General features: G+C 36.4%; 3 protein-coding genes across 7 annotated transcripts in view; all 3 read left to right on the plus strand.

The window, feature by feature from the left end:
• The first annotated feature begins 86 nt into the window (after nt 1–86).
• On the plus strand, nt 87–6,566 carry st6galnac1.1 (ST6 (alpha-N-acetyl-neuraminyl-2,3-beta-galactosyl-1,3)-N-acetylgalactosaminide alpha-2,6-sialyltransferase 1, tandem duplicate 1). Its single transcript, XM_067430581.1, has 9 exons — nt 87–314; nt 461–659; nt 747–909; nt 2,094–2,262; nt 3,566–3,704; nt 5,208–5,308; nt 5,506–5,589; nt 5,688–5,787; nt 5,903–6,566. The coding sequence occupies exons 1-9, from the start codon at nt 235–237 to the stop codon at nt 6,074–6,076; spliced, it is 1,209 nt and encodes a 402-aa protein (XP_067286682.1). The 5' UTR covers nt 87–234; the 3' UTR covers nt 6,077–6,566.
• Nucleotides 6,567–10,666: 4,100 nt separating this feature from the next.
• On the plus strand, nt 10,667–15,770 carry st6galnac1.2 (ST6 (alpha-N-acetyl-neuraminyl-2,3-beta-galactosyl-1,3)-N-acetylgalactosaminide alpha-2,6-sialyltransferase 1, tandem duplicate 2). Of its 3 annotated transcripts, none has more exons than XM_067430584.1 (9): nt 10,667–10,842; nt 11,332–11,464; nt 12,604–12,766; nt 12,860–13,028; nt 13,212–13,350; nt 13,459–13,562; nt 13,714–13,797; nt 15,131–15,230; nt 15,389–15,770. In XM_067430584.1, the coding sequence occupies exons 2-9, from the start codon at nt 11,384–11,386 to the stop codon at nt 15,566–15,568; spliced, it is 1,020 nt and encodes a 339-aa protein (XP_067286685.1). In that variant the 5' UTR covers nt 10,667–10,842; nt 11,332–11,383; the 3' UTR covers nt 15,569–15,770. The 3 variants fall into 3 exon arrangements, with proteins under 3 accessions (XP_067286685.1, XP_067286683.1, XP_067286684.1); XM_067430582.1 differs by lacking the exon at nt 10,667–10,842 and adding an exon at nt 10,886–11,212; XM_067430583.1 differs by lacking the exons at nt 10,667–10,842; nt 13,714–13,797 and adding an exon at nt 10,886–11,212.
• Nucleotides 15,771–16,405: 635 nt separating this feature from the next.
• The window catches only part of caskin2 (CASK interacting protein 2), an 85,880-nt gene continuing 81,936 nt past the window's right edge, over nt 16,406–20,349 (plus strand). For 2 of the 3 annotated variants that reach the window (XM_067430554.1, XM_067430556.1), the window contains exons 1-2: nt 16,407–16,738; nt 17,082–17,428. In XM_067430554.1, coding sequence (XP_067286655.1) covers nt 17,335–17,428 — 94 coding nt within the window. In that variant the 5' untranslated portion in view covers nt 16,407–16,738; nt 17,082–17,334. Of the gene's footprint in view, nt 16,739–17,081; nt 17,429–20,349 lie in introns of all 3 variants that reach the window. The other variant, XM_067430555.1, reaches the window with a different exon arrangement.

The following is a 20,349-nucleotide window of genomic DNA, read 5'->3' on the forward strand; positions in this document are numbered from 1 at the left end:
TTATATTTGTTAATGGTTTCATTGGTTAACACTGCTCATAGAGCTGTGCTGGCCTATGGTAACCATGTTATTCTTATGAATGGGCGGGCTATAATCCATAAACAAACACATGGTTTGATGATGTAATGAATTTCAATAGGTAGATTATAAAACAGTTACCAATCGGTGAAGTCTTTCACTAGTGCACATATTTATTGCCAGACTGATAAGGTGAGTGGAAATTGCTCATGAAATATGCAGAAAGTCTGTGTTGTTAGTCTCATACTGACTTGCATGCTGCTCTATCTAGTACTTTGGATGAAACTCTTTCACAGGTAAGAAAATGAGTATTGATGAGCGTGAATCTTTTTAAAATATTTGTCTTGTGGTGTAATTGTTATTCCAATGACTTATAGTACTAATACTGTTTGTCTGGATCACCACAAAGTTTGTTTATCATTTACATTTTCCTCCTCATTAGCAAAACTCTAATCATTTCTACACTGATTTTATCAACACGAGGAAATAATAGTTTGTATAAAACTGAAAAACCCTTTCACCCTGCTGAGCGAGAAGTGAATATCACACCTATTCCGGTTATTTATAAGACACATTTTAAGAAACTGCCTGTGTGGGATTTCGACGATGTTTATTTGCGAGACCATCAAGCAAGAAAACCCGTAAGTGCTCCTTCTCAAATACTATTCTCACATCGCGGTGCAGTTGTGCGCTTGTTTTGAGCCTTTGAAAAATCATCTTTTCCGTAGACCTGTGAGAAGTCTGTTCAAAATACTGAGGATCCCAAGTTCAAGGAAGCTGTCCTTCCTGACATTCAGCTGTGGTTTTACAAAGGTCAACTCAACATAACGGAATGGAATCGATTAGCGCACTTCAACAATCCTTTTGGCTTCATGGAGTACAATTACAATGGTGATCATCTATGGTATATTTCAGAACATTTCTGGCAGATTTGGGTGTGTAAAACCTCCGGCACATCCTGCATATGTTTGAGAAAGGCGTGTAGTATTTCTTCATCATAGGCTTGATGTCTTTGGACTTTTTTAAGCATTGTATATAATGAAAATGGAGCACTTTTTCTTTATTTAGGGAAACATTCTGTGTTCAGTTAAGCTCAAATGAACAGCATAATGTTAATTACCACTCGTCCTATCTTTTCTTTTGAAAAAAAAAAAAAAAAACATGAAATCAAAATGGACAATTCTTAATTTCTATGGAACACTGCAGTGCTTGTTATAAAGGATTTATCTGTGCACACATTATTTTATGTGCTTACTGGGTGGAGGCAACTGACGATCAACTCAACATGATCAATGGGATCATAGAAACGGCAAACAACATTGATCCAACGATCCAATTAATTCTCAATAGTCAAAGTCTCGTCGTCCTACATTTTTCTCATTCGCGAAGCCGTTTCATGCATATGTAAGCCACAATTGGCGAAGAAAATGTGTTCACAACTTAAATATGGTCAGTCAAAAAACCTTCAGGCGACAGCTCAGAGTAGAATCATATTTAATCTTTGCCAGGGATAAAAAAGGTGGCTAAGAGGGATATAATACAGTGTGTTCACTGCTGTTTAACAATATACTGTTCAGCTATAATGAAACCTCTTCACAAAAAGCTTTCAATGGACAAAATCAGTTTTTAAAGTTGTGAGTTGTGAAAATTACATGATCCAGAACCGTGCTTGCCATTGTGAAGAATGTAAGTTTATCCCTCGCAGCCCCGATTTCATTCACGTTAAATTCAGTATGGCGTCATAGCAAAAAGGTTTTTTTTTGTTAATGTTTTTACCTTTTAATGTTAAAATTTACAGGTCAACGTTTTTAACATAAGAATAATTTGTTTGTATAAGGCCTCACATTTTTCTAAATTCTCTAAAGATTGTCCCCATTTACTTTAAGTCTCTAACCTCAATTTCTGAGGGATGACAACAAAAATGTTTTGTGTGGTAATCATCATTATGCCACAAAAACTGCTGACTGAGCTTCACTTGCAACCTTAAACTATTGGATGAATTTGGATGCCCCATGTATGCTTTCCTGCACTTTGCATTCCTTTATGTACATGGATTTTTATTTTTTCCACTAAAGAGGTAAAAAGAGCAGTGGATTTGATACCAAAGCCCAAGTCTTCAATATTACTGCCTGTGCCTGAAGATTCAAAGGATGGCTGTATCCGCTGTGCTGTTGTGGGCACTGGTGGCATTCTCAATAACTCAAAGATGGGCAAAGAGATAGACTCCCATGATTATGTTTTTCGGTAAGCGTAAAACTTTTAAACTGAACTAGCTTTGTGAAAAATATTGCTATAGGTAGAGTTGACAATTAAAGGTGCACTATGTAGTATTTTTGCAGTAAAATGACTACAAATGACTCCAAAAACCACTAGGCCAGTGTTATATATTTTGTTCAGTTGAGTACCTACAATATCCGAAATGTTTCCAACTATTTCTAAATTGTGAGAAAATTTGCTATTTTAACCAAGGACCCGGGACGTGTCAGCATTTAAGGGAGTCGCCTGTCAATTGCGTCATATCTGCGTTTCCCTCGGTTTTATTTGGCAGAAGCGCTTTTCTCTTAGCAGTGTGAACATGTCACAGCAGCACCGAGCGAACGCATAGAGTAATGTCATAACCTCATTTTAAACACACTTAAATGTATCTAATATGATAAACAGAGCTGCTTTACCTTATAATCATGACCGGAAAAAGCGGAAGTGTGGGTGCCCGGCGACTGTGTACCGTCCCGTCATAATAAAAGTCCTGGTGCTCGCGAGGCGGGTATTTGTGTAACAATCGCTCCAGCAGCTCTGCTTCATACTACAGCAACGTTAATAACCGCATCCATGAACAAGATTTCTGCCCGAGTCCTATTTTCCACCAGCTGTGAGGTGAAGACCACATGTCCCAACATACTGCGCTCAAACTTGGCGTCATCAAACTACGCCTTTGTTTTGAATAGGCGACATCTAGTGGACGGAAAGTTGCATAGTGCACCTTTAAAGGGATAGTTCACTTTGAAATTAAATTTTTATATGTTTTAGCTTACCTCATGGGCATCCGAGATATAGGAGTAATTGTTTCCTCAGTAGTTTCAATTTTGATCATTTTAGGTCAAACCGTTCTTGTAAACCACAGGAAACACGCATGCGCGCCCTCGGATCAGTCAGACGTAGTGGTGTACAAGAGGTAAAAACGATATAAACACTGTTCGTTTTCTCACACAAACCGCTCGTTTCGTGTCTTAGGCCATCAGTGTGTACTTACGATGGGGGATTCTTTAAATTTGGACTTCTCTGTGTATGCTCTTTGAGGTGGTGACCATAGACCTGCATTATGTGAGGCACAGACAAGAACAGTTTGACCTAAAATTATCAAAATTGAAACTACTGGGGAAACAAATACTCCCACAACTCGGCTGCCCATGAGGTAAGCTAAAACATATCAAAATTTAATTTCAAATTGAACTATCCCTTTAAATTAAATAGTTATTATTAAAGCTTTACAAAAACAAAAACAAAATCTTTATTCATGTCTGTGTATTGTAATACTGTTTTTTCTTAGAGTAAATGGAGCGGTAACTCAAGGTTATGAGGAGGATGTTGGAAATAGAACATCAGTCTATATACATACAGCTTATTCCTTATATTCCACTGTTCTGACATTACAAAAATATGGCTTTCACAGTGTTCCACAAGATGAGGTCAGTATTTTGCACATTGAATTATAAAATATATTCACACTCATTATATAGCAAATATTCAGTGTATTTTTTTCATGTATAGGTAACTCTCTTCAGTGTCCTGTGCTGCTGTGCTCTTCATTGAGAATTATTTATATAAGCTAAGTTTGTTGCAACTACGCTACTGTTCAAATATTTGTGGTCAATATGATTTTTTTATATTATTTAAGAAGCCTCTTTTGCTCACCAAGGCTGTATTTATTTGAACAAACATACAGTAAAAACGGCAATATCACATTTTTCTATTTTAATATGCATTAAAGTGTTATTTATTGCTGTGAAGAAAAAGCGGAATTTTCAGGTGCTTAAGAAATATTTCTTATTATTATCATCAATGTTGCCAACAGTTCTGCTTAATTTTTTGTGGAAACGTGGTAGATTTCGATGAATAAAAAGTTCCAAAGAAAGGCATTTATCTGAAATAGAAATGTTTTGTAACATAAATACACATCTGAAATAGAAATGTTTTGTAACATAAATACATTTATGTAACATAAATGCAACGTTTGTTTTTGCCTCCATTTTTCATGAGCTGAACTCAAAGATCTAAGACTTTAAGACTTTTAGAGTGGTCTTTTATTGTGGTCAGCCTAAGGCACACCTGTGCAATAATCATGATGTCTATTCAGCATCTTGATATGTCACACCTGTGAGATAGATGGATTATCTCGGCAAAGGAGAAGTGCTCACTAACACAGAGGCTTGTCCGAAAACCTAGGCAGCTGAATCGTTGCCTCACTGCCTTATAAGATAATGGCTTGTAAGGCAGCTTTTCGTACATGAAGGCACCCCATCCACGAAACACGGCAGTTTAATGATCTAAAGCAAATTAGAGAGGGCTTCGGTGAGAACTGAAATATTGAATTACATTAGCAATTTCTTGCTAGAAATGACATTATAAGTGGAAAATATTGGTTAAAAAAAATACATTTACCCACAAACTGACCAGTAAACACAACTTTCGGACACCATCTTTTTCCCCCAGCTCAGCTGTCACTGAATGGAAAGCACAGGATTGTGGGATATCACAGGCAGCGAAGGACACATGTATGCTGCCTTCAAAAATCGATCAGATGAAGGTATCTCAGGAGACAGGAAGTGAAGCAAACATTAGATTTGGACGTAGCTTGATGCCTTCCTGCGTTGAAATGTGTCCTCCAAAGGATTTAGACAGATTTGTAAACAATATTTTTGAGAAAGAGGCCTTTTGTGTGCATAGAAAAAGTCTTAGATCTTTGAGTTCAGGAGAAAAAACTAAAGTGTTGCATTTAGAATTTTGTTCAGTGTATATTCATTCTCACTTTTGATCAGTTTAACGCATCCTTGAGAAATAAAAGTATTAATTTGGTAAAAAATCTTACTGAACAGTAGTGTGTGTGTGTTTCACTGTATAATTGTAATATCTATTGAGTGGCTAAATCTGCAAATGTTTTACAAATAAAACTGACTGGTGTTATTCTATAGGGTATCAAATACGTAATGATCCCTGAGGGCCAGAGGGACTTTGAGTGGCTCCAAGGCCTTTTGCAAGGACAAGTAGCCAATGGGTCATTCAAGGATGTGAGGTAAAGTATCCGGCTCTGCCAGTAAGCAAAAATTTCCATTTTCACCACAGATGACTGGCCAATCAGAATTAAGTATTCCAGAGAGCATATCAATAAATAATCTTAAAGCTTACAATGCTTGGCTCCATGATTAGTGGCAAATACTTATCATTGTGCTCTCGATTTGTTTAAAAACGTGTTTTTTTTCTTCTTCGTAGACCACTGGATTATTTCAATGGGAATTTTAATGAGAGTCAATTCTATGTTCTTCATCCTGATTTTCTTCGATATATTCGCAACAGGTAATGATTATGTTTATAGTGACCAGTTTGTTTGTTCATAAACAACCTAAGTGTGATCTATATCTCTTTTGAATGACCCCTTTACTTTTTTGTAATAGATTCTTGCCATCCAAACAAATGCAGGACGATTACTGGGCAATATACAGACCGACCAATGGAGCGTTTGCTTTGTTCTTGGCTATTCACACATGTGATATTGTAAGTAAAATTACTTCGACTTAGTAGTTTGCAGCTCTTTATAAACTGTAAAGTAAATGTTTTATTCTTATAATCATAATTGCATTACTTGAAAATGCTTTATGCTCAACATCAGGTGGATGCTTATGGATTCATAACAGAAGACCACCATAAGTACTCCAACTATTATTATGAAAAATTTCAAAAAACCAGGGTTGTTTTCTATATTAACCATGACTATGGACTGGAGATAAAAACCTGGAAGAATCTGCATGACTCTGGAATCATTAAACTCTACCAAAGACTCTAACACATCAAAACCAGAAGGTGGACTCTGTTCTGTCAACAGGTTTTCATTTAAAAGACATTTCCAAGTCTTGGTGGTTGGCTATTTATGCAAGATGGACAAAGTCTGTCTTGGGAAGCTATGGCAAATAAATAAAACGTCTGTGAAATGCTGCAAATGAAAGCATGTTTTTGGTTTATTTATTTTTATAAAGTAAAGAAAGCTGATATGCATTGAAATATTTAAATGGGGCAGGTTTGTGTGTGTTCAGACTTCAATTATTATTCATCACCTTTAATAACATTTAGGGTATAAAACTATTTTTTAATTGTATCAATTTTTTTTCAAGTACACTTTTATTAATCATACTCTTTTTACGACGGCGACCAATAGCCATGCACAAACATGTCGTCCATCTTTAAAGATGTATTTTATTTATTGATATCTAGATCTATAATATTAGTACATTTTTATATACCTATATGATTCCTATCTAACAAATTCCAATTCTGTAGACTGCAAAAATGTATATTGATACTCATCATCAAACAACATGAAGAGAAAAATAATGTGATTATGTATAATTTATAGTGATTGCTATAGTAATACATGCAACGTGTAACAAGGACATTGTAAAATAAAGTGATACCTAAAAAGACTGATGCGAGATTATTATTTTTATATGCTGAAATACCGAAGATACTGCTGTACACTTCAGTACTCTGGTTTGCTTATGTTGTAATCTGCCAAGACAAATTCACTGTATCATCAAACCAGTGTTTATTTTTGGATAAAGAGAAACAGGATCTATTCAGCACAATTTGTAAATATTTGTCAGGGTTGCCCAGGGGAGAAGAACTGTAATATGTTAATTTAACATGCGGTTGGCATGTACGCATGGCCAAATGTGATGTCTGGAGGGGATATTTGCACAATATTTGCTTTTAGTTGCACTTCAGGTGTCAATCAAAATATAAGGAGTTTGTACATTGGGAAGAAGTATTCACTAAACCTAGTTTAAAGTATTAAAATTACAAAATTATTTGGCAAGAAAAGCAAACTCCGGCATTAAATATGGGTGTTATTGTATTATGCAAAAAAGGTATAAACAAAACACAAATCTTACAGGTAATAAAGCTTACCATGATTACAATGTAATCAATTATTAATATTTTATTTTGTTCTTGCCATTCTCCTTGACTCACTAAAATGTGCATGTGTCAACTTCTTGCCAATTCTCCTCAAGTTCTTCCCAAAATCAGTGTGGGTTTATATTTATTTATTTATGTATTTATATTCAGGTTTATATCTTCACAAAGGTTTACAATGGCTTTAAGTTCAGGAGACTGAGAAGGCCACCGAAGATCTCAAAATGCTGAGCATGAACACTGTCATTGCGCACAACGGTGTTTGGCATCGTGTTGCAAAATAAACATTTGATCTCCAAACAGATCCTCCATACTTGTTCAGCAGGATTCCCAAGTATTGGTCCATTTTCAAAGTGCCAGCAAATTTGTACATCCTTCCAACACCTGCTGCAGACATGTGTCCCCAATTCTGCTGTGCTTAAGTGCCACGTGTGCATTTGATTTTAAAACACTCTCCAGCCATCTCCTAAACATACCTTACAACATCCAATAGGATTATACATTTTGACTTGTTGGATTGGAGAACACGGCTCCAATCTTCCATACCCCAATCCTTTCTTTGGTAAATGCAAAGTGTTTCTTGTAGCAGATTTTTAGACTTTCCTGGTCAACCTCTCAATAGTCTCTTACAGCTGTTGGCCCAGGTCAAGATGAAATTTGGATGTTGGAAATCGCAGGTCTTTAGAAGCTGTTTTAGTGACCCCAAATTCAGGCGATTCTCTACAGGGAGTGCAGAATTATTAGGCAAGTTGTATTTTTGAGGATTAATTTTATTATTGAACAACAACCATGTTCTCAATGAACACAAACTAATTAATATCAAAGCTGAATATTTTTGGAAGTTTTAGTTTTTGCTATTTTAGGTGGATATCGGTGTGTGCAGGTGACTATTACTGTGCATAATTATTAGGCAACTTAACAAAAAACAAATTTATATCCATTTCAATTATTTATTTTTACCAGTGAAACCAATATAACATCTCAACATTCCCAAATATACATTTCTGACATTCAAAAACCAAACAAAAACAAATCAGTGACCAATATAGCCACCTTTCTTTGCAAGGACACTCAAAAGCCTGCCATCCAAGGATTCTGTCAGTGTTTTGATCTGTTCACCATCAACATTGCGTGCAGCAGCAACTACAGCCTCCCAGACACTGTTCAGAGAGGTGTACTGTTTTCCCTCCTTGTAAATCGCACATTTGATGATGGACCACAGGTTCTCAATGGGGTTCAGATCAGGTGAACAAGGAGGCCATATCATTAGATTTTCTTCTTTTATACCCGTTCTTGCCAGCCACGCTGTGGAGTACTTGGACGCGTGTGATGGAGCATTGTCCTGCATGAAAATCATGTTTTTCTTGAAGGATGCAGACTTCTTCCTGTACCACTGCTTGAAGAAGGTGTCTTCCAGAAACTGGCAGTAGGACTGGGAGTTGAGCTTGACTCCATCCTCAACCCGAAAAGGCCCCACAAGCTCATCTTTGATGATACCAGCCCAAACCAGTACTCCATCTCCACCTTGCTGGTGTCTGAGTCGGACTGGAGCTCTCTGCCCTTTACCAATCCAGCCACGGGCCCATCAAGACTCACTCTCATTTCATCAGTCCATAAAACCTTAGAAAAATCAGTCTTGAGATATTTCTTGGCCCAGTCTTGACGTTTCAGCTTGTGTGTCTTGTTCAGTGGTGGTCGACTTTCTGCCTTTCTTACCTTGGCCATGTCTCTGAGTATTGCACACCTTGTGCTTTTGGGCACTCCAGTGATGTTGCAGCTCTGAAATATGGCCAAACTGGTGGCAAGTGGCATCTTGGCAGCTGCACGCTTGACTTTTCTCAGTTCACGGGCAGTTATTTTGCGCCTTGGTTTTTCCACACGCTTCTTGTGACCCTGTTGACTATTTTGAATGAAACGCTTGATTGTCTGATGATCACGCTTCAGAAGCTTGGCTATTTTAAGACTGCTGCATCCCTCTGCAATATATCTCACTATTTTCGACTTTTCTGAGCCTGTCAAGTCCTTCTTTTGACCCATTTTGCCAAAGGAAAGGAAGTTGCCTAATAATTATGCACACCTGATATAGGGTGTTGATGTCATTAGACCACACCCCTTCTCATTACAGAGATGCACATCACCTAATATGCTTAATTGGTAGTAGGCTTTCCAGCCTATACAGCTTGGAGTAAGACAACATGCATAACGAGGATGATGTGGTCAAAATACTCATTTGCCTAATAATTCTGCACTCCCTGTAGTCAAAATGCTGTCCAGCCACAGCACTTTACATGGCAGTGGTCTCAAATAATTGCGACATTGAGATCATTTGCATTTAGCACATGAAGCAATAGGCCAGATTCGGCCCTTTTGACAATATCCTCCTTGGTTGCAGAAATGTACAACTACTATCTGGTCACTAAAAACATCTTATAATATAGCTAATACTTGCCACATAGTGATATATTGAAGTACAGGCTGGGAAAAGTCTAAATGAAAGCCACACAATTCAGTATGTTTCATTGCGTCTTGACAAGTGATACATTTGAAATGTGGAATGTACATTAGTTTTACAACATGCATATCCAACAAAATATTTAATACGATGTCTGAATAAAGTGCGAATAATCCAGTTTTCCTATAGGTCGAACATCACTTTTGGCCACTTTATGAAATTACACCTTTAATTTTCAAATGTAAAACTTAAAATTTAAAGGTGTCATGAACTGGCTGTTGTCCTTTTTATACTGTTGTCTGAGGTCAACAAATGATGTTCATGTGGTTTTTACATCCAAAAACATCATAACTAATAAGTAATAGGCTTTTTTCTAGACTGGTTTTGAGAGAGATTTTGTGATGTGAGATTTATAGTGCGCTTTGGTTAGTTATATTTACGCTCAATGAGATATATTTCAATGAAATATATTTACTGATAGATAGCAGTGACAGATAGGCCTAGTTATTTAGGCTAGTGACACATTCATATAGGCTAAGTTAGATAGTGAAAGATAGCACAGCATAAGACAGCTGATATAGAATTATATAGAAGATATATATTCATATGTGATATGGAGGCTCCACATAAGAGATGTACATCTGTGGTGTGGGAGCATTTTCATTTGGAAACGCCACATAAAGTGAGATGTGTGTATTGTTTACTGTAGGATACTAGCCCAGAATGCATGATCCATTAACGTAATTTTCCCTCATTTGACTCGCTAAAAAATATTTGTGCATGCCAGCAACAAGTGTCCCTTGTGAGAGAATTTTTTCAAAGGCTAATTATATGTAAAAAAAAAAGTCAAAGTTATTTCAGATCAATACACGCAAGTGACCACTAGATGGCGTCATGGAGACGGGTTCAACTGCTTCAGTGCTTCACGAAGTCTGCGAATAGTTTTCAGGATGGGGAAAGTGCGTTGATTTCTGAGTGCTCCATTTATTTTCTGCTCAGTCTCAACGTGTTGCAGCTGATGGGAATAGATACACGCGACGCGAGCGTCTTTTTATATACACGCAGCTTGTGCGTATCACGTGCTTCACGCCATATAAGGAAAAGAAAGAGGAGGAGAAACTGCACGCAAAACTAACTAGTTCTTGGTTCTTACGGAGCCCACTGAGCCCATGACGTGCAAGGGGAAAAAAGTAAATCAAGTTTACACACTTTTGACTAATTCGTACCCTCGATTTATAAATACCCCCCGGGATTTACCATAGGCTACATTTTCACCTACATTTAAAGATGCAAAAAAATATGAGAAGGTGTTTTGTCAAAATTTGGAAACAACCAGCTGTCAACCGCGTCCACATTAGTGTAGTTAATATGCAAATACTTTTCAAATTCAACAAATGTGTGTAGGTCGTAGGTAATCGGCCTAGCAGTTTTACAGGTGCTCTTGCCAATGACGATGTTTCTCCGAAGGGTATTCTTGGCCAACTTACTTATTACGTTACTACTAATGTTTGTTTTTGCTACATTTTACAATAGAAACTGCACTTTAAAGGTGAATGCACGGTAAGGAACCAAACTGATTTAAAATATGTCATTTTTAAATGCAACATTTTACTTTTTATTAGTAGCTACTGACATAGGCCTACTAAAGGTACAGGCTAACTTTAAGCCCTTCTCCTTAGATATTACGTTTGGGTGGATGAAGGCCATGCCACAGACTCTCTTGTGCCTGCGATGGACAAGCACAACTTCACTGCTCTGCCCCAGTGGAACTTTGATGATCTGTATCGATTGGATCCACAGTTCAAACCGAGTGTAAGTATAGTGGACACCAGTAACAAGAGAAAGTGTGTGAACATCCTGCCATTGTGTGTGAGTGATACAATTCTGCTGAAAAAGAAACACATCTTAACTCCTGGTCTATCAGACTGATCGTTTAACCCTATAAGGCCTATATATTGTTAATTTCTAAAGCATTTCCAAAAACTTTCTGAAAGATTTTTTTTTACACAATCTTCTAAATGCATTCTGCCTCCAGATAGTTACTTTTCTACCAAATAAAAAGCCTTTTATTGGAATTCTAAAAATGCCCACCGTAGGTTATTACATGTCTTCTTTTCTTCTGAGAAATCTTTAATATATACTGGACTGAAGCAACTTACCTTTACTTGATTTATTCATTTACTTTCTTTCTAAAAACCCCCAAGGTAGTTTAGATAGATACATCAAGTAAAACATTTTATCTATATCTGACAATACACTATTTCACATATTACAATCAGAATTTCATATTTTTGGTGCTTGGGTAATATTTTAATTATTATTACATTTACATTTAATCATTTAGCAGACGCTTTTATCCAAAGCGACTTACAAAAAAGGGGAGAGCAATAGAAGCAACGAAACAAACAAGGCCAACAACCTGTAAGAGCTGTAAGAAGTCTCAGTGAATTAAGCACACTACACAACCAATATTTTTTTTTTTTTTTGGACAAACAAACAAAGTTTAAATGGATAGTTAAGTGCTATTTTTTATTGGTCAGGTGCAATTGGAAAAGATGTGTCTTAAGGTGTTTTTTAAAAAGACTCAGCAGCACGAATTAAGATCGGCAGTTCATTCCACCAGGTGGGAACGGTCCAGGAAAATGAGAGCTTCCGTGAGAGCGATTTCATGCCTCTTTGGGATGGAACCACGAGGTGTCGCTCACTCGCAGAACGCAAGCTTCTGGAGGGTGTGTAAAGGCTGAACAAGCGAGTTTAGGTATATTGGTGCAGAGCCAGTGGTTGCTTTGTAGGCGAGAATTATGAATGTTGAAAATGGTTGCGCTGCTTTTGACTGGTCCTCTATAAAATAATTTTCTTTTATTTTCTTTTTTAAAATTTTGTTTGTTTGAAAACTTGAATAAACTGTTCAAGTTAGGCTTTACAGGGTTTATCTCCAACATGTTTTTCAGGAATGCACGACATCCTTGCAAAATTCCTCTAATCCACTGTTTATGCAGCAATTTATTCCAAACATTCAGCTGTTTTTACAAAGTGATCATCTCAACGTGAGTGAGTGGAACCGGCTTTATCACTTTAACAACCCCTTTGGCTATATGGGACTTGATTACGCAGGTTTGTTAAACATAAAGCACGAGCATGATAATCTAGATGGTTTATTATTATACAAGGGAGTTAAAATAATGCTGTATTTCCTCCTTTTTATAGCCATAAAAGCAGCTGTTGACACCATTCCTAAGCTTGCATCTACCCAGTTACTACAAGTACCTACAAAAGCAAAAGATGGCTGTATTCGCTGTGCTGTTGTTGGGAATGGTGGCATTCTCAATGGCTCCAGGCTAGGAACGGAGATTGACTCTAATGATTATGTGTTCAGGTAAATGTTTTCAAGAACAAACATTGTTTAAATGCAATTAAATAAATCACTTTTAAAAGAGTAACTATATGTAAAGAAGGATATCTTGAGAACGCTTTATATATCAACTGATTTATTATATTGGTATTGACCCTTGTTGTAATGTACTGATTTAATAGAAATATGCTTGTTTGTTTCTGATAGGCTGAATGCAGCCATTATAGAAGGACATGAGGAGGATGTTGGGAAAAGGACATCTGTTTATGTGCACACAGCATATTCCTTAATCCAGTCCCTCAAGTTATACAAAAACAGAGGTTTCAAACAGATCCCTGATGACAAGGTTGTGTCTTACGTACAGTAGTCCTACTTGGGATGCTTTGGCTAAACCTTTAACAATAATAATAATAATAGTGTTTTGTTTTTTGTGTGTGTGGCCATTTTATGGAAGGACATTAAATATGTTCTTATCCCAGAGGGTCCAAGAGACTACAACTTTCTCGAGTCCCTTATGAAGAACAGAAAAATACCATCAGGAGCATATCAAGGACAAACGTAAGACATTCTAACAGAAATGTAATCACCAATCAATATTTGTTATCATAAACAAAAAGAAGAGCGATTAATCTTGTTGATGATTTTTGTCTACGCACTAATAATGATTGAATAACGTATGCCTAATGTTCAATGATTTATTATTTTAAAGGCCAAGGAATTATTACAGTGGGCATTTTAATGAAAGTTCTTACTACATCCTCCATCCAGACTTTCTGAGATATGTACGAAACCGGTAGGGGCTCAAATGTGCACACATTAGTTATGTTAGAATTAGGGGTGTAACTATGTTGTGTCAAAATATATCGCAATACAAAAATGCAACTATGTATCGTGGATAGTGAAAATCCGTATTGTGTATAGTTCATCCAAAATAAAAATTCACGTTTTGCTGGCAGTACTACAAATGAGATTTAGCTTGAATTTGGTATTTTTTTTCATGTCATTACATTGTTTAGAATTAAAAATGTATATTTTATTTATATGTTATGATGTCTTCTGTAGTTGACACCAGTACTCAGTTATTTAAAAAAATAAAATTACATGTATAGGCAAAAATAATGGGATTTATTTTTAATTCACCAATCAATTTTTGGGTTATGTGTTATGAAAGATATAATGGAATGCATTGATATACCATTTTCCTTAATGCAATATGTGGGTAAAATGGCCATACTTTTCCCCATTCAATACAATGTATCTGTATAATGCGTACAATTTGCATATTAATGTGTTCTTTGCGCAATGTTATGAAAATAGAAGTGTAATAATGGGAGTAATTAGCAACATTTTCATAATATCTAATATTTCATAGGAATATTGCAATGTAATGTATTTTCTTATTAACTTGTTGTGTCTCCAAAATGCCTCAAAGTCCTGGTGTCCACTAAAGTGGACATGGTATGGAATCAATGCCCTGTTTTTTAACTGAAAGTCATATTTCAATTTTAAGCCCCATAGATATTTCCTGAGATGTTGATCCAATTTAAATTATAATTACAAAATAGATTATATTCCCATAAAAGTGCTATGCCGGCATAAACATTAATGCCAGTTTTTGTCCTGGTGAAACCATTTTCACAAAGCCCTGAATGTGCTCTTTACAGAACATCCAGACTTAAAATTGTGACCTGTATGATGTCTGTGAAATTCACTAAAATATAATGTCCACTACAGTGACAAAAGTCTATTCCTGGGTCCCATAAGGATATATAGCTTTGAATATAATACATAATGGAATGGGGGAATATTTGTGGGTCCTGATAATGCCAGATGTTACGAGTAAAAAGCGTTCTTAAATATTTCAATTTATCTAGTGCAAGTGCAAGCATATCTGTCTAAAATATTTCTGTATGGTCAGCTTCAGAATTCCAAACCTATTCATTTTCACCCTTAATGTCATACAAAATTTAGCATTTTAATTAACAGTAAAAAAAAAAAATTGTGAACCATATGTCTTGGAGTATCAGTATCGAATCGTGACATGAGGGTATCGTTACACCCCTAGTTAGCATATATCTAAGTGCATGACCCTTTTATTATTTGTTAATGTCTCACTTTTTTTTTAGGTTTCTTAGGGCAAAACAATTAAAAACTAAAACGTGGTGGCTGGTCAGACCCACTAATGGAGCATTTACCCTTTTGCTGGCTATGCACACATGCGACATTGTAAGTGTTCATTCCATTTTCATATAAATGTATCACATTTTCTTTAAAATGAAACACAATTGATTACTTATAGGGTTTTAGATTTGTTTTATGAGATGACCTTACCCCTGAGTGTATGATTGTATAGTGATGCATTGTTTTTCCCGCTCTTCATGTAGGTAAGAGTCTATGGTTTTAGCACGGCCGACTTTTCGAAATATCCAAACTATTACTATGACACCAAACACACTGAACTAGTGTTTTTTGTTAATCACGATTATCAATTAGAGATGGAAACCTGGAAGAAATTTCACGATGAGAAAAGTATCTGGCTGTATTTGGGAAAATCTGATATCTAAGTGAATTCTAAGAGTGATATCTAAGTAATTCAGATTCCTTGAAAGGATCCAAATAATTACTAGACAAATAATATAGTTAAGTCAGTGTTATTTGACAACAAGAAAGAGGACATGTAACTTTTTGCAAATGTTGTGTGCGTTTTATTACTTTTTGTATTGTTAGTCTCTACTTTGTTCATTTGCAATCTGGAATAAACAATGAATTAACTGTGGAATACTAGAGTCAGTTCTGTTCACTTATATCAATATGTGAAACTCTGAGAAGCATATTAGAGGCCAGACATTTATCTAGTTCAGTTAAAGAATGATTTTTTTTTTACTCCACTTCATGTTGTTCCAAACCTGTATCTATTTCTTTCTTCAGCTTAACACAAAATAAGATATTTTAAACTATGTCGATAACCCCCATTTACTTCCATAGTATTTTTTCCCATGTGCAATAGAAGTCAATGGGGACAATCAACAGTTGGTTACTGACTCTTAAAAATATCTTCTAAATTAATTTTTGGGTGAGCTGTCTCTTAAGTATTTCGCGGTTTATATAAGAAAAATATGTTAATTATTGAAAGACACATGGTTAATATTGCATCGTGATCTGTTCATCTCCTTTCCAAGTCGTTTCTGCATATTTGGCGGTGTGTGGAAATTACATCGTTAAGACACCAGATGTCGCACTTACTTAAGAAACAACAATCACTTTAAATTAGGATGTTAACTGTCTGCTTTGGCCGAAATTACTATCAAAGCATATGGGACAGTTGTGAGATTCGTTAGGTTAGTCTTGATTAACATGGTGTAAATACAGTGTAGGCCTATGTAACGTGCAAATATATAGTCAGCTTTAGAACATAGCATTCAGTCATTTATACATAGAATGGACTGTATAGTATTTACTGGCATTTATACTTTTTTCCTGGAATCGCTAAATTGAAGCGAGAGTCTCGATCAGTGCACCTTTCAGGAAGAGAGTTACGCGAGGGAAGCGCGTGACAGACGCGCGCGCTCACGCATCGGTCACTTGTGTTGTGTCAAACACGTTCAAGTATGGCATTGCGCTTTTGCGATTTCCCCAACAGGAACAGAAATCATAAACGGGATTATACTTATTGAACTACTTCAGTTTTGTGGAATAAGTGGCTTTAAGCGTTTCATCGACCTGACTACGTATTGGTGAGTATCTTTGTGATCCTACAGCTCTACATGGCAAGTGTATTCCCTATTTGGCTTGTGATTAAAGCGCATTCGGACAAGTAACTGGTCAGGAAAGTTGTCATTATTGTTCAGGGTTATTTTTATCGTCATTATTTCCGTCCTACGTACTTTCCATAACAACCAAATGACCACAGAAGCGCTCTGAGGTTGTCTTGGAAGTGATTGGTTGCTTGTTTATTGTAAATGAAAGAAATTATATACTGTTGTCTAAAGATTCGAGATACGATAAAGCTTTTTCTTCTTCTTCTATATATATATTATCATAATGATAACGCAGCATGTTTGTTTGTTCTTTCCATAGGTGTTTCCATGTGATGTTTCTGGCATTAAGGATGGCTTACATTCATTATATACCCCCTGTTCCAGAGCAAACATGTAGCATAGGACCTTAAAAAGAACTCCAATACAAATCAATAACTTAATGTGCTAAATGTTTTGACCATATAAAAAATGATAAGGTAAACCAAAAGCCAAATCCAAGCTTTCACGAGCAGAGGGAATCATGATATTGTGAATCCAGATTGTAACACTCTTCTGGGAGCTGGACAAGAGCCATGGGCAAGGAGCAGGACCTTCTTCTGGCTGTGAAGAATGGAGACCTTCCCTTAGCTCATAAACTTCTGGCCAAGATCAAGACCAACCGAAATAGTGAGTGGTATTTTTTTGTAACGCTATAGTTTGTAGCATTTTTTTAGACCTTTTATAAATGTAGTCAACAAATTCATCCTGTACTGAGTCAATACGTTGTCAGCCACAGATCACATTATACGTCATGCTTTAAGTTTTTAATCTCTTTTTAAAAGTGTTTCACATTTGAAATATTTCAAATGAGCCGAGCTGCAACTCGATACCCTGTACAATCATTCTGTTATTGTGTCCCAGATTACTCTTCAGGTGAAGAATTCATTTTCAATTGCATAAGTCGTTGTTTTGACTTCCCTGGAGTTTACTGAATAACCATTAGGGACTTTATTTAACATCTGAGCTGCATTAACAACAACACCAGACTAATCACTGAATCAGCCGTGTATAAACAATAGCTGCATCCAAACAGAATATGAAAATACCTTTAGCATTTCTGGCCATTGTAGTAATGTGTTCACTTAGATGTATTTGGGTACCTTCAGACATCAACTCTAGTTGGAATAGTATGCCAAAACCTTTTGGGGGGATTAAACCAAGTAGTATGTTACTCAGTAGGGTTCAAGTTAGTGCAGTGCACCTGCAGAGGAGGTTTTTAGGACAGTCTGTAAGTCTTTCCCAAAGCAGATGTAGACCGTATCGACTGGAGGCTAAACAGGGTCAGTTCCTGGCGGGCCAGACGGTCAATGAACTCCACTGAATATCTGAATGGAGATAGTCAGTCCAATTATGGTCATGTTCTGCAGCAGGATATTGATCACAGTTTTATTCATATTGAATATAATTATTTGGATGTGCTCCCTGTCAGAGTTCATATCAAACTTAATAATTTCAAGGTTTTTGTTTTAGAAGTGCCTTGGAATTTTTTTTTGAGCTGGTTTTGGTTTTATGAAACATATTAAAAACAAGACCTTCTCAGACCTTCTCAGATTTGAGTTGGACTTTTTCATTGTGCTTTTATAAAATGTTCTGAAAATTATTCAAGTTGCAATGAAACTGAATTTGCAACACTTCTTTTGTGTTGTGATTACATATGACTGAAATGGATTATTAAAGAAAAAAATTGAGGGCAGTAGCTTGTCCAGCGGATATTGTAGGCAGATCTTACCGAGGTCTTAAGGTCAAATTTAAAAAAGGGGCAGGGAGTAAGTGGACTGAACGATTGGAGAAGTCCCATATCTCCCATAGAGAAGTTATGATATTTAAATGAAAAATTAATAGGGGATAAAAAAACTGAAAATCAAGATCAGTAACATGCATTTTTAAATATATTGGATGAATTTTCATTTCATGTTGACTTTAAAGGAATAGTTATAATGAAAAATCTCATTTACTCACCCTCAAATTGTTCCAATCCTGTATACATTTCTTTGTTCTGCTGAGCACAAATTGAGATATTCGGGGGACATTAACTTCCATAGTATGGAGAAAAAAAGTAAATGGTGCCCCACAACTCTTTGGTTACAAGTTTAAAACATCTTTCTTTGTGTTCAGCAGAACAAAGAAATGTATGCAGGTTTGGAACAATTTGAGGGTGAGTAAATGAAAGAATTAAAATTTTTGGGTGAACTATCCCTTTAAGGAAAAGGAGCGCTGGGTCAGTCATGCCACAGTGTCTGTTGGTTGAGCGTAACTTGTATTGAACCTGGAAAAGCCTTGTAATTCCTTCTATTTTGCCCAAATCTAGTGTCTTGTGTTTATCCCTGCCCCCACCTGCCTTTGTTACAAATCAGGGATAACCCATATGGCAAACTGACAGATTAACTTTAAAGGGAGTTGGATTTCAGCACACCGTTCATTGTTTCAGTTAAACTGATTTGCTTCCAGTCACTTTTGTTTCCTAAAAATGTAGTTGCTATGTCAATTACTGTGGTAAGTACCATCAAGACAAATGCGTTGACTCAAAGCCAGTGAGTTTTTCCACACAAAGCATGTTTAACGCAAGCATATACATGTTTTAATACTCTCTCATCTTGTTCATGACAGATGGGTCAGGCTACTCAGGACTGTTTTGGAATCTGCTCAATGAGTTAATCCATGAGCGATGTTGTTAGTCATCACTAGATCTAGTATAAACGTTGTAAGCTGGCCATTCCTTCAACTTAGCAGATCTTACAGTCAGCTTTTAAATATTCATCGAAACTAGAGATAATTAAAGGATGGACAGTATTATTAGCATTTATCTGAGCGCTTGCATACATTTACTATTTTTAGCTTAATTAGCCTACAGAACACAAGGCTGATGTAGCAAACACAAACGCCACACATCAGAAGACGAATACAACGTCTTAAATCTAGATCCTCACATTTATTTGCTTACTGGATACGACTGCATGGGAATGCTCTCTTCTGAATTTGTTTTAATAGTTTTGAAGTGAAACGGTGGCATGATACAATAAAGTGAACAGATAAATGATATCTTATGTAAATCAGTATTTGTATCCATGTTGGCAGCTTGATGATCATTTGGGGCCAGTTGTTCAAAATTAATCTGATTGGATTGGTATCTGGCACCAAGATTTTAGCAGCAGATCCTGTAAGTTGCGAGGTGGGGCCTCCATGGATCGGAATTATTTGATTAGGACATCCAACAGATGCTCAGTTGTATTAAGATCAGGGGAATTTGGAGGCCAAGTCAACACTTCAAACTCATGCTCCTCACACCATTCCTAACCCATTTTTGCTTTGGCAGGGAACATTATTCTGCCAAAAGAGTCCACAGCCAATTGGACTCATTCAATATAGACCTACAAGCAATCAGAGTAATGGAGTTAGACTTATGTTGAGCGAAGCATAGTTGTCAACAAAAATCAATTGCACGCATGCTGGAAGAAGTAGAAAAAGATGAGTGTAAATGATCTTTGCCAGTGTTGTAAACCGAATTTCAGGATACATGGAGTACTTACCAACACAATCAAATTTTTAAA

Source organism: Pseudorasbora parva, chromosome 21 (genome assembly GCF_024679245.1).
Source record: "Pseudorasbora parva isolate DD20220531a chromosome 21, ASM2467924v1, whole genome shotgun sequence".
NCBI classification, from domain to species: Eukaryota; Metazoa; Chordata; class Actinopteri; order Cypriniformes; family Gobionidae; genus Pseudorasbora; species Pseudorasbora parva.